Source organism: Neltuma alba, unplaced genomic scaffold (assembly GCF_004799145.2).
Source record: "Neltuma alba isolate B1F8T4 unplaced genomic scaffold, ASM479914v2 tig00013286_pilon, whole genome shotgun sequence".
NCBI lineage: Eukaryota > Viridiplantae > Streptophyta > Magnoliopsida > Fabales > Fabaceae > Neltuma > Neltuma alba.
Genome location: NW_021637572.1, coordinates 601 through 13,000, shown reverse-complemented (window position 1 = coordinate 13,000; position 12,400 = coordinate 601). Strand labels below are relative to the sequence as shown.

Below are 12,400 nucleotides of genomic sequence, written 5' to 3'. Positions count from 1 at the left end.
TGCACCTTTACGCCACTAATCCTTATCAGAATTTAATTTAATTACGAACAGGAGTGGTGTAAGATCAACATGTGTGAAATAATCACATCAACAACCCGAATACTCCTGGCCTAGTGGTGACTGGCTAGGTCACAAGTGAGGCGAGTCTCTGCTCTTTGAGGGCAGGGGTTCAAATCCTCACTTGTTAAAAAGGGTACCGGAGAGGGCTTTACTTGTTGCCCGGCCCGAATCCGGACTAGTCGATCGCTCGAGTACAACTGACCCAAAGAGGCTGGGGCCCAGAAAAGACGCGGTTGGATACCGGATGGTTTATACCAAAAAAAAAGAAAAGAAATAATCACATCAACTCACATAAGCTCTGGGTGAAGACTCATGAATAGTTTCATCATTTACAGAGGGGAAAAAATCTTCATTGAAAAGCAAAAGTCGACTGTTCATCAAATCCATGGCCAGCACAATGTCCTTTAGTTTTATTTTTTTTGCATTAATTTTAGCGATCCTTACCCTTCCTTTAATTTCCAACATTTTCCTGGCATAGTATTCTAATTGCATCTGCTATACTTGGCTGCAACGCAGCTGTATCCCAAAAGTCATCCGATTGAACCAGATGTTGGATTCATCGTATCAAAAACTACATTACAAAATTATGTATACGTCTATATCATATCAGCACATTCATTTCAGTTAGGCAATGAAGGAGAAAGCTACGATGCCAAATACGCCATCAGTTCCACCAGAGGATGAAATGAATGGCACTTGGCATCTGTTAACTGATACAAAAAAGAAATCAATTAATATCACCCAATCGGAAAATGGGGTGAGCACTGATCACCGCTTCTTGGATAACCAGCCTTGAAAACTGGGGAAGTCACCTTGTGGCAGAGTTCTCATAAACCACAAGGAGCTAGGGATAGAGCAGTCGAAGCTTGAGTCACCTTAAATCACCCTTGTATTATAAGATCCGCATAACCCACACTTATGGTATAGCCAATGGAATGGTGCAGTCCCCTTCTTATCGCAATCATTACATAGTATATCCTGGCAAAACAAGATCAGATGTATCAAATTGATTTCCATTCTTAAATGGAACCAACGAATTGGTCCTCTTCATTTCTCTCTATCTCGCACGTTATCTGACCGGGATCATGTTTGACTTTGATTTAGATGTATCAGTTAGCATCCTCTGATCTATATAAATTGTAACAAACTAACAAGGGTGCTAGTGACATTTTCTAACAAAACTATAAACAGAATTATTTACGAGGCCAAATTCCAGCCTCAGGTGTCTTTTCCACTAAATTTCTTGTATCTTTGAAAAAGATAGTCGAATGCCAAAATTACCATAGCTGTCTACCCAGGGCTGTGCGAAGAAGTATTGGAGCCTAAGACAAAATTATTAGAGGCTCAGGATATTGTAATTTATCCTTTATATATCACTTTTCTAACTTATTGAATAGCAAAATCATATACTATCTCAGGTCCTTAATATAAGAGCTAGTTGAGAATTAGATTTAGTTCTAAATACAAAACCTCAATTCATTTTATCTCTCAAATCCCATTGATTATAAAAAGTTCCCACTAAGAAATAGTTCCCACGTACAAAATATTCTAAAAAAATCAACACATATATTTTATAATTAACCAACTTAATTAATTTTTTTAAATTAGTTATCTAACTCTTATATTAAGGCCCAAAGATAATATTAAAGTTTTGTAATTAAGTAATTCTAACATGTCATTTTTAATAGATAATATAACTAATACATTTAATCTATTTTTCAATATAGCTTATCTCAAATAGGATTTAAGTAATTTTCATTTTGAAAACTTCTGTGTGTAATTGCAAGTAGCAGGGTATGGTTAACAATATTCTATAAACAGTATATGCAATTGAAAAATGGTTAATAATTTTATATAATTTAATATTCCAATGGGTATTAAATTCTTCTGTTAACATATCTCTCAATGCCTTATAATTATTGGCTGTGAAAAATAATACGAGAACATAGTTTTGGAATCTCAACACTGTATCTAAGAAGATAATATGTTTAACTTGCACTGAAATTTAATCCCCATGCTCACAATCGGGAATGGAACCGTCAGCTTTGACAGTTGATGGTAATGGTTTGTAATCTTAAGCTGTGTTGATGTAATTTTTCATTATCAAAATAGCGAGTGTAGCCTTTGAAAGCTAAAGGTAATTTACGTGGCTCTGTGGGAGGGGCATCACTGTTAATATATTTTACCTGACGGCGATTCTGATATTCCTCAGGGAGTTCCTCAGAAGCCAACAGAGCATCAAGCATGCCAAAATAAACCTGAAAATGGTCATTGAAGCAAAATTAAGTTTACAAAACTCACTGTTGTTGGCAGATGATGAATAAAGTCTTCCTCAAAAGGTTACAGGAAGCTGATAATATGCTTCATGTTTGGCATATTGTTCTAATATTAAAGTTAAAACATAAATACGTAATGAAATCTCCACTATCTTTGGTCAGTTTTAAGTGCTTCCGCCTAGAACGAGTATGTATTTTCTGACGAATAATAATTGTCGTTCCCATCGGATTAATTTTTTAAACAATTGGAAATGAATTATGGAAACAACAACTGATCATAAAGATGGGTTGCTTATGTTTTACAAATGTTCGTTATTCAACATTTTAACATCATGTTTTACTTATGGCTTCTGTTAATTCAATTTTGAAGTCCTTGTACTAGTGTACTCAGTTGAGTCAATATCCCATGTAGAGTGTAATGTGATTATTATCTGCCCATTATAGAACATCCATCAAGTCAAATTCTCATCGAGGAATTGCTACTATCCAAATACTTTTGATGCTCATGGTGAGAATTTCAGCTACTTGAACGGATAAAGATGACTGAATAAAGATTTGAATGCGGAGTAAAGGGGAAGAAAGTACAGCATCATATTGATGCTGCCCAAAAGAACCATGACATAAAAGAATTATGAAGTTTTATATGAAAGAGGGTGTATCTCTTACTGCCATGTCTCCCAAAGATTTGCGACAAATTGGACAGGTGTAGTGACTACAAGTATATGCCTGAAAAGAGGGGACAAATCTAGAATTTATCATGTCTATCCACAATTGCATTCCAGGATCTGAAAAAGGAAAGAATCAAAAGATGACAATGACCTGAAAGCAAGTGGAATGCATGAAATGGCCACAAGGAAGAGCTCTGACAGATGTACTAGATGTGAACAAAAAATCACAGCAGATGGGGCAGTTTGTTTCTAAGCTTTTTTCCTGGCACTGGTGGTCAACTAATTGCATTGACAAGCAACAATTACATTGCATGCAATGGAAGGAATCAACACCGAGTCCTTTCCCCAGACGGCATATATTGCAGAAAGGGCAATGGTAAACTGACCTGCAAAAAATCATATTTTTAGTAGTATCGCAGACGATGCAAGACCATTAACAAAGAACTGAACTCAGTTTCTGAAATTCTTATAGAATTCAGGATGAATATAGGAGGACTTTAACCCAATTTAACAAAAAGAAGAACAAATTCTTCTATTGTCAGTTTGGGGTTCTGTAAAACATGAGACTTGGTAAATTTGCAAATAATAAAACGCAGATTTGCAACAACATATACAAAACATAGAAACAAGCAACATGATGAAGTTGTTCTGTGGAGATCCTTCCTGAGGTGAATCAACCCTTTTACTTTTGAGGTTGCTTTAAGTTCACCACCAAAAAAAAAAAACAAAAGAGTCAATCCTCTTACTGTTAAAGTTACTGGGTCCTACCCCTGGACAATTTAAGGGAAGAGAAGAGAGAAAGGTAGTATAGAAATCAAATAAACACCTTTCATCATCAAAAAACTTGCAAATACTACAGTAGTACTTTGCCATTGACAGACCACCACAAGAAGGAGTTGCACAAACTGGTCCAATTGGCTGCAATTGCAGGCAGCACATGCACATCATCTCAGTTGTAGCCTTCCTGCAAGCACATTACTATATAGTTTACATATGCTAGAAAACTAGGTCAAAAAGAGAAAATGAGTGTGCGCAGATGCGCGCGTGCAAAATTACCTATCCATGGAATGGTCACTGACTTTGTCATGGCAAAACCTGCAGGAGAATAGCTTTCCACAGCAAGCAGCAAGGAGTTTACAATTTCTTCTGTAATGCTCACAACCAAAGATTTTGTTCTCTGGATCATGAAAGGAAGGTGATCTTTCAAGTAAATCTCCATTTCCAAATTCATCTGTTGTTGCTTTAGATGACTTCTGCTGAGAAGCTATCCAGCGACTAAGATAGCCAAACAATGCATTAAAACAGCGAAATGGAACTTAGAGGTTCATAAAATATTAAAGAAACGGACCTAGTCAATAGATTTTGAATGAGATAGGATTTCCTTCTTGGATCAAGAGTTGAATCTCGAGAAACTTTTCTAATTTCTGACTCCAGTTCATTCTGGTTCATCCTGAATATATCTTTCCACCCGGGCCTGAAAGCTTGAAGATTCTGATCCAAATTGTCAAAGGCATCAGCACCTAAATTATTAAAAGCAGAAGACATTACAAAAAATTCAAACATATAGCAACATTTAAGTTTGATCTTGAAAACAAATACAACAGGGGATTCACTGTAGAGATCACAAATGCTGGAAATAGTAGCTAACCTAGTGAAACACGGTCACTAGATGTGGACGCGTTTGAAATTGAAGTGGGCCCTTCCCACCATTCATTAAGCCACTCTTTGAACATGGTATTTTTGGTAGCCTGCTTCCATGTGTCCATCATTTTGTTTTGCTCCTCTTGTGAGAGAGCAGAAGTTACCCATGGCAGCATTGATTGAAGAACCTCTGCCCCAGTAGTACCAATTATACGACCAACAATTTTATCCTGTTCTTCCACAGAAAAATGAACGTCAAATAGTGGCCATAATTCAAGTTCCTCACGAAAGATATGTTGATCTAGCGTTACTCTGATAGACTTGCACATGCCCTGAATCTTTGTAACTAGCTCATTGTATTTTTGTATGGTATCAGAGCAACCAGAATAATCAGAGTAGAAGCTGGTAATATGGTCAGATGAATTCTTATTATTCAAGGATTCATGTAATTGAGTTAGCTCTGAGAGTCCAAATGAAATATCTACAAATAACTTCTCTTCCTGCTTATGGTCCAAAGTGTAGGAGTGGCTCACATTATGAAGAGTTTCTTTTGATTCTAATGCTGGAAATACTATATCATCCTCAGCATTGCTATGAGCTCTGTACAAACCCCACAACAAGCGAAATCTACCGGTGAACCTTCTCAGGAAATTTTCATCACAGTCAAATAATTTTCCAGATTCGACATCTATATGCTCCAAGTCTTTACAAATGGCTTTATGAAATTTAAATATGTTATCAATGGGTCGCGTTTTGAACCCATTGTCAGCAGAGACTATATCTGTTTCCCAGACAAATAGACTAGAGTTCAGGGAAGGCACAGAACCATTAGACAAGGATCGCAGAGATTTTGCAGGGACAAATGAATTCGCGCCCAGATGACTTGCATTTACCCCTAATCCAGGGACACAGCAAATCTGATTATCAGGTGACGTAAAAGATTCTTTAGTTCCAGCGTGGGAAGACACATCATTATCCCTCAGTTCTAGCTTTCCATATTTGACTGGTCCACTACTTCCACGTGAATCATCTTGCTGAATGGATGAGTATTTATTCTCGGGACTGAATGAAGGTGCACAGAGGCAGAATGATGGGCTATTATTTTCTACATCCGATAGTTTCCTTGCAGAACACAAACCTGTTTTACTTGAAAAGGAACCATCGTTCCTGGATTTTGTCTTGCATGCCCAACCAGAAAACAGTGTAATTAATGCGTAATCTGTTGTTGGGGCTGCACTAGATAACTCTGAAAGTTAGAAGCAGAACAGAGACTTAAACATATTATTTGAGGATGGGAAAACACTACACCTGCCATATACATATTCAGTAGAAATAACTTCGCTTCTTCTTCACTGAGAAATCCGACCAGCCACGGTATTACAGATTCGATCAATTTCAAAGGCATTAAGCGCAAACTTTCATAAAGTAATTCTCGTTGTCGTTGGGGGCTAAAATGTTTCCGTGCAAGCGGTAGAACCTATCAGCATGAGATGTTGTTAGATAGATCATAATGACAGCAAGATGTGCCCAATCACAATACTAATAATGCCTTGATGCTGAATTGAAACACATATAAAGTTCTGGCGAACCATCTTGGTTCTTTAGAGTTTAGACAGAAAGACATCGAAGCATAGAGAACGTCTGGCTGATTTAGACCCCATTCGAAATAGCAGGCAGAATTGTTGGTCACTTTTAAAAGAGAGATGAGCTCACCTGGGCTTCCTCATTGTCAAAGTGCTTCAGTATGGTGGCCTTTATTTGTTCAGTGTGAGACCTCAACTTCATGTAATCCTCAGTAGATGGAGAGTTGGCTTCAGCATTCTGAATTCCTTCCATCAGGGATCTAAGCTTGCCAAACTGAAGTTCCTCATCGGCATGTTCGTCAAGAAAAGAAAGCTCTGCATCTATAGCAGGGAATATAACTTTGTCCTCAGCAATGCTGCAGCCAAGAAAATAAGCTCACATATTACGTCGGCACTGCAGAGGATCTAACGGGGAAAAAAAAAAGATATATGATATAATATTGTGTTTCATCATTATCTTTCTCTCAGTGCATTTTTGTCTTTTCCATCTTCTTTTTCTTGTTTCTTTTCGCCTTTTTTTTTTTTTTTGGGTAACAAGAGCCCAAGTGCAAGACTGGCCTTTCTTTCGAAGACAGGAAATTTACCAAAGTGTGCTAGGGAGGGAAAAGAAATCCCTGAAATCGCATATTATTTACACACTGAATCATCCGAAACATGTAATAGAGGTGGGACGGGGGTATGACTTCTATGACTTATGTGACTCACCCTCCTTGTATGCAGTCCGAAAGATTGTTAATACAATGCAAAAGGCTGCCAAACTATGAACTTTCTTACGATAGAAATTATACTAAAGAGGATAAAGATCACACCTATGAAAGATGCAGACTTCAGTAATAAAGTGCAACCTCCCATTAAACGCAGACAAATCAGAAAATTTTCCGGAAAGCTGTATCTTCCTAACAGCCTCAGTTAAATCAATCAACTCTTGTTTTATGGCCTTATGCCATAGTAATATTTCATCTATAGGGCATGATGAATGAGAGGTGGTATGATCAACCCTTAGCTCCATCCATTTCCTTTTTCCAGTTTTGGAAGTTTCACAGACACAATACACCTTTTCAGAACAACTGGTTAAGTCATGCATCCCAACATTCTCACAGTGAGCCTTGGTATCATTTATGCAGCTTCTACATTTAATCTTCACCCCTTCCATCCATCCAAAGACAACCTTGACAATCCGAAAATTCAAGTTGAAACAATATTCAGATTCAATCATTAAGCAACAGCATCCAATCAAATAACTTACCTGTTGAAGAAGCTTCTCTTCAGGAATTACTGAGCACAAGCACTTAAGCATATCCTGATGTTCATCAGATGATACATACAAGGCAAGCCAGGGAAGAAATTCTGCCATCATTTTAACTGGTAAGCTGCAAAGAAATTGCCACACCAGTGACGCCTGCTCTTTAAATGAAAAGTTCTCAATAACCAAGGGGAAGACCTGTCCAATGCAACGACTGGATATTGGATTTTGTAGAAGTCGGTATCAAAAAATCTACATCGATGATTGGTGGGGAAAAAAGTTACAGCCCCAGTATGCAAAGCAATTGTCTAACAGGAAATAATGTATAACATAAATATCAAAGATATTCACATATATCATATCTGGAAAGGCATACTGTCCATAACATCCCATATATCATATACCATAAATATGGGTTAGTTTGTCACATAACTAAAATTTCTCTATTCAACTGCTGAAGCAAAAATGGTTCATCAAAAGAAAAGAACTGTTTCGACAAAAGATTGTTCAATTGGTTAAACTTTACTATGTGTGGCTATATTCAAGCAAAACAAACACTTTAATTGAAGGCAGTGAGACAGCAAAAGGTCAGTTCAAGACATTATGCAAAGAATATCCTTGGATGTTGAGTATCACATTCAAGTTTACCCATTAAATCTAAAAGTCTGGTAAATCAGTGATACCGGTAGAATCATCATATATTTACCTGCTCCTCTTCCTTAAACATATGCTGGCTAATTGATGTTCGAAGGGCACCAGTACAAGAAGCTAATTCTCTACGGCAGCCCTCTTCCTCTAGCAAATTTGAATTTAACAGCCTGAACAATTGGTCAAAAAGAAGACTCTCTCCCTCATGCTCCAAGAAGTACGTCCGCGCAACATTCTTTACACGTATATCTAATGCAGGGAATATGACCTGTGAATTCAAAGTAAACACGATAGCAAATTGGATGAATCCCATGTAATTATACTTTTAAAAATAAAGAATGTCAGATTTAAGAAAGTCAAGACATACTAATGTAATTCTTAGCCATATTTTGGATCTAAAGAACCAGTGATCACATCAAAATGACGTCCCCCCCCCCCCAAAAAAAAAAAAAATTACCATTAGCATGCAAGTGGAGTTTATAGAGACCTCATTTTAAGCGTTCAACCTTGTAATTATCCGATATCCAATTAAAAAAACTCTCCAGAGCATCCTTATCATTTTGTCTGCTTCTTTTCCTTTAAAATTGCACTGCATTTGAAATGCTAGCACTGAGATTAACATCAAGGAGTATTCAGGTCTTTCCTTCTCGGTTGTTCGATTCAAAAGTTTCACCATTTCGATCTGTATTCAATAATATTGCCTCCCATACAGATGATATTACCAAAAGCTGATTTAACATGTACAGGAAGATGACTGAAAAACGCTTCAAGGTGAAGATAGGTCCTAATAACATTACTCATAGGAAGTTGGAAATATAAAAAAATTTTGGTGCGCGTTCACATATAAAAAGATTTAAATGAAACAGAGAAGCAATCCATCAGACTCTTTCAGAAAGCTAACTTTCGGTGCTTAGTATGAGTGTTATATGGTTTACACTGGCATTGTGATAATCATGATATCATAACTCACAAGACATAAGCAAGTTATCAACAGTCCAATCCGATGGCTAAAACTCTTTCACGAGCAAAAGAAAGAGAGTAAGGAGGAAAAATAGAAGAAGAAGAACTTTACCAAACAAAGAAGATGAAGATAAGTCTTAAAGTAGACAACTCCTCAAAAAGTAAAATATAAAGTAAATACATGATCATTCAATGGTAGATAACTCATAATATATTTTTTAACCAGAATCATCAGTCCCAGTCTGGAAAAGGAAAAAGAAGAATCCTATCAACTTCACTAACTAACGCACCTCATCCTCCGCATTGCAATGATGCTGATAGATGGTACGAAGAAAGTGACAGCGGTCGAACAAGGGTTTGATGTCAGAGGCAGCAGCTTGCTGGTTAGTGGCAAAATCCAAGGCGGCTCGATGGAGGCCATCGAGCGCAGAGCGAATAGCTTTATGGAAGAAAGAGAATATCAGAATCGGTGATTTCAGAGGCGATTTCTTTAGGCCAGTCATGGAAGATGAGGATGAGGAATCAACCGCGTTCACAGTGCCATTTATTACAGCCAGAGCTCCGTCTGGCATCGCCATTACAGAGAGAGAACCATGGGAGAATATAATTGACTTAAGATTCAGGCATCCAAAACATCAAAATCTTTCCGATGATTCATTGAAACTGTTTCGGCGTCTCTATAATCACCTCTCTCTCTCCCTCGCTGTGCTCTTTTTCTCTCCAACTTTACTGTGAGCTTTTCCGTCGCTGTGAGGACAGAAGAGCGTGCAGAATAGCACGAGTGAGTGGCTTCGTTGTCTGGTCGTCGATAAAAGAAGAGAGCGAACATTATATCGTTGGCTCACGTGGCACCACTCCTCCACGTGAACCAATTATCACTTTCTTTCTCCTTCCGAGAAAAAGCCAAATGCTATTAGATTTATAACTCTTCACTCGAGACAGATTTTTTCTGATATATTACCTACCAAATAATAATAATAATAATTTATGGTTGTTATTTATTTTTCTCTTATTTTTTTAATAAATATCATTCTTTGTGTGAGTTACTCGTTTTTCTTAAAACAATGTGTAATGCGCAGTACTCCCATCACTTTAGAATATAAATTTAATTTACTTAATTAGTACCCACAGGTTGAAAAAGGAAATACTAGTAAAAAGTAACCAAACCCTTTCCGAACCAAAAATTATATCAATATAAAAATTTGTGGGTATTTATATTAGCTTTTTATGAGTAATTTTACCACATATGAAAAAAAAATGATACGAGGAAGTAAAAAAAAAAAAGTATATGATATGAGAGTTATCTCAATTTATGTGAAAATACTTAAAATTGTTTATAGAGAATTACAAACCAAATTAAAAAGAAAATTAATTATTTTCTTAGTCTCATTTACAGAAGAAATTTCGTATTATCAAGGGCAAATGATAAACTCCTCCCAGCTAAATTGGTGCATATGCAAGGGTTGAATTAAAATCCCAACCATTTGTTGAGCTGACAAGAGTTATGTATTCATACTAACTGGAGTTGGCAAGTTATTCTCCTTTTTGTTTTGGCACGTATAAAATTCTTCCTTTAAACTAATCAGTTCCAAAAGAAAAATTGTTTCCAGTTTCTTTTGATAAATTAGTTGGATTAGCTTTTTAAAATAATCACTTTAAGTGCTATTTCATTTAATTATTTTAATAAGTTACATTATTTACAAAACTTAAATAATATTGTTAGACATTGGATCCAAGTCCGCTCTTGATGAGTTGGGCTACTTGATCCAAGAGAAGAAAATCTCTCTAATCAAGAAAATCAATCATAAACCAGAAACAATTAATAATTGATTAGGGAATATCTAATCAAGGATTATGTAATTGATTGATTGGAGAAAAATCAATTAAACATTAAGTGTCGATTGTGAAATCAAAATATTATCTCACAATAAATGAAAAAGATTGTACCTTCCTGAAATAAGAGTCACTCTGACCTTATAAATAGGAAATGCCTCCATCCATTCTCTTCACTCATATAGTTGAGTTTTCTAGTATTCTTTTCTCCTCTCTCTGGTGCATCTAGTGCATCTGTTGTGCAAATCTTATCAAAACTCTAGTAGTCTAGCATTATGACCTAAACCGGCCCAGTATGTTTCCTTCAAATATAATTCCTTATTATTGCATGAACAAATTACTCCAATACGATGGACCAAACAAATTTTGGCTACATAACCTTTAAGTCATTATAGGAATAGTTTATCGTATAGTCTCTCCAACTCCATTTTTAAGAAATTGTTATACTCTTCTTTTGTCCCAAATATAAGAAACTTAGGAGAAATGATTGTGTAATTAATGCAATTTTCTTATTTTACCAATCATTTAATTGTCATTAATTAATTAAGGTGTGATTCCACTAGGAGCATTTAAAAAAACAAAGCTTGACATATTCAAAATATCTAATTAACAACACTAATTTTTCCTCAATATTGAAAAAATTGTTTATTTCTTACAGTTGATCTTGGATACTTTTGTAGCAGTATTTATATTCCATCTGCTCATAGCTAAGAAAAGGTTACAAGTTTCCTGTTTTGGTATCAGAACAATTAAAAAAAACAACACACACACACACAGTTTTTAGCAATTTTTAGGATTTGTGAAGTAAATAGTACGCATTTTTCTACTGAACTTCTCCCGTTCTCCGGCATAATATTGCCGGTTAAGCATACTGTTATATTATTGATGATTTCGAAGTTGGATCTTGTTATGCCACATTATTTCTCTCTAACCGGTGAGGCATCTTTGCATTAATTAATGGACAATTTCCTTTTTTGGGGGAAAAAAACTATTCCCAAGAATGTGGTGATTTTGGCCCCACAAGAAAAATAAAGAATATGAGTGATTTTCTTCTACTTGGTTTAAAAATGAGTACAAGTTTTCAGGAAATTAAAATTCCAATTTCCAACCTCATCTGAGGAATTTGAAAAGTAATTTCCGAGCTGGCCTAAAAAAAAAAGTAACTTCTCAAATAAAATCTTAGCAAGTCAAGCTTTCCAAAGGTTTTAATATTATGCCTAATGTTCTAATGACCAAATTTAGGTCGAATTCCTAAAAGCCATTATCTCTACTGTTCCAATGGGACTTGTGGTTAAATGTTGATACAAAAAATAATATACAAAATGTCAGAATTTAATTAGAATAATAGACTTAATAATTTTTAAAAACTTGACACAAGTTTTGTTCTTCTAAATACTTAAACTAGCTAGCTACCTAAACCTAAAACAAGGATATCTGCATCTTTAGCATAACAAAGTATTATACTACCTCCGGTCCTAATTATAAGAC

At 35.9% G+C, this 12,400-nt stretch overlaps 1 protein-coding gene across 1 annotated transcript; it reads right to left on the bottom strand.

Annotated features, from left to right (window-relative positions):
* Positions 1–577: 577 nt before the first annotated feature.
* Positions 578–9,861, bottom strand: LOC114736029 (zinc finger protein BRUTUS-like). The gene is made up of 14 exons (XM_028923815.1): positions 9,370–9,861; positions 8,178–8,387; positions 7,475–7,669; positions 7,038–7,396; positions 6,359–6,584; positions 5,954–6,122; positions 4,653–5,876; positions 4,353–4,524; positions 4,061–4,279; positions 3,831–3,968; positions 3,156–3,390; positions 3,003–3,062; positions 2,247–2,318; positions 578–1,038 (listed from the first exon to the last, which is right to left on the bottom strand). The coding sequence occupies exons 1-14, from the start codon at positions 9,655–9,657 to the stop codon at positions 937–939; spliced, it is 3,669 nt and encodes a 1,222-aa protein (XP_028779648.1). The 5' UTR covers positions 9,658–9,861; the 3' UTR covers positions 578–936.
* Positions 9,862–12,400: the final 2,539 nt, after the last annotated feature.

Excerpts from the sequence above, each read along its gene's own strand:
- LOC114736029 (XM_028923815.1), bottom strand. The coding sequence starts at position 9,657 with ATGGCGATGCCAGACGGAGCTCTGGCTGTAATAAATGGCACTGTGAAC. Across the intron at positions 6,123-6,358 it reads TTGACAATGAGGAAGCCCAG|GTTCTACCGCTTGCACGGAA; the intron begins GTGAGCTCATCT and ends TCATGCTGATAG. Across the intron at positions 3,063-3,155 it reads TGCATTCCACTTGCTTTCAG|GCATATACTTGTAGTCACTA; the intron begins GTCATTGTCATC and ends CCCTCTTTTCAG.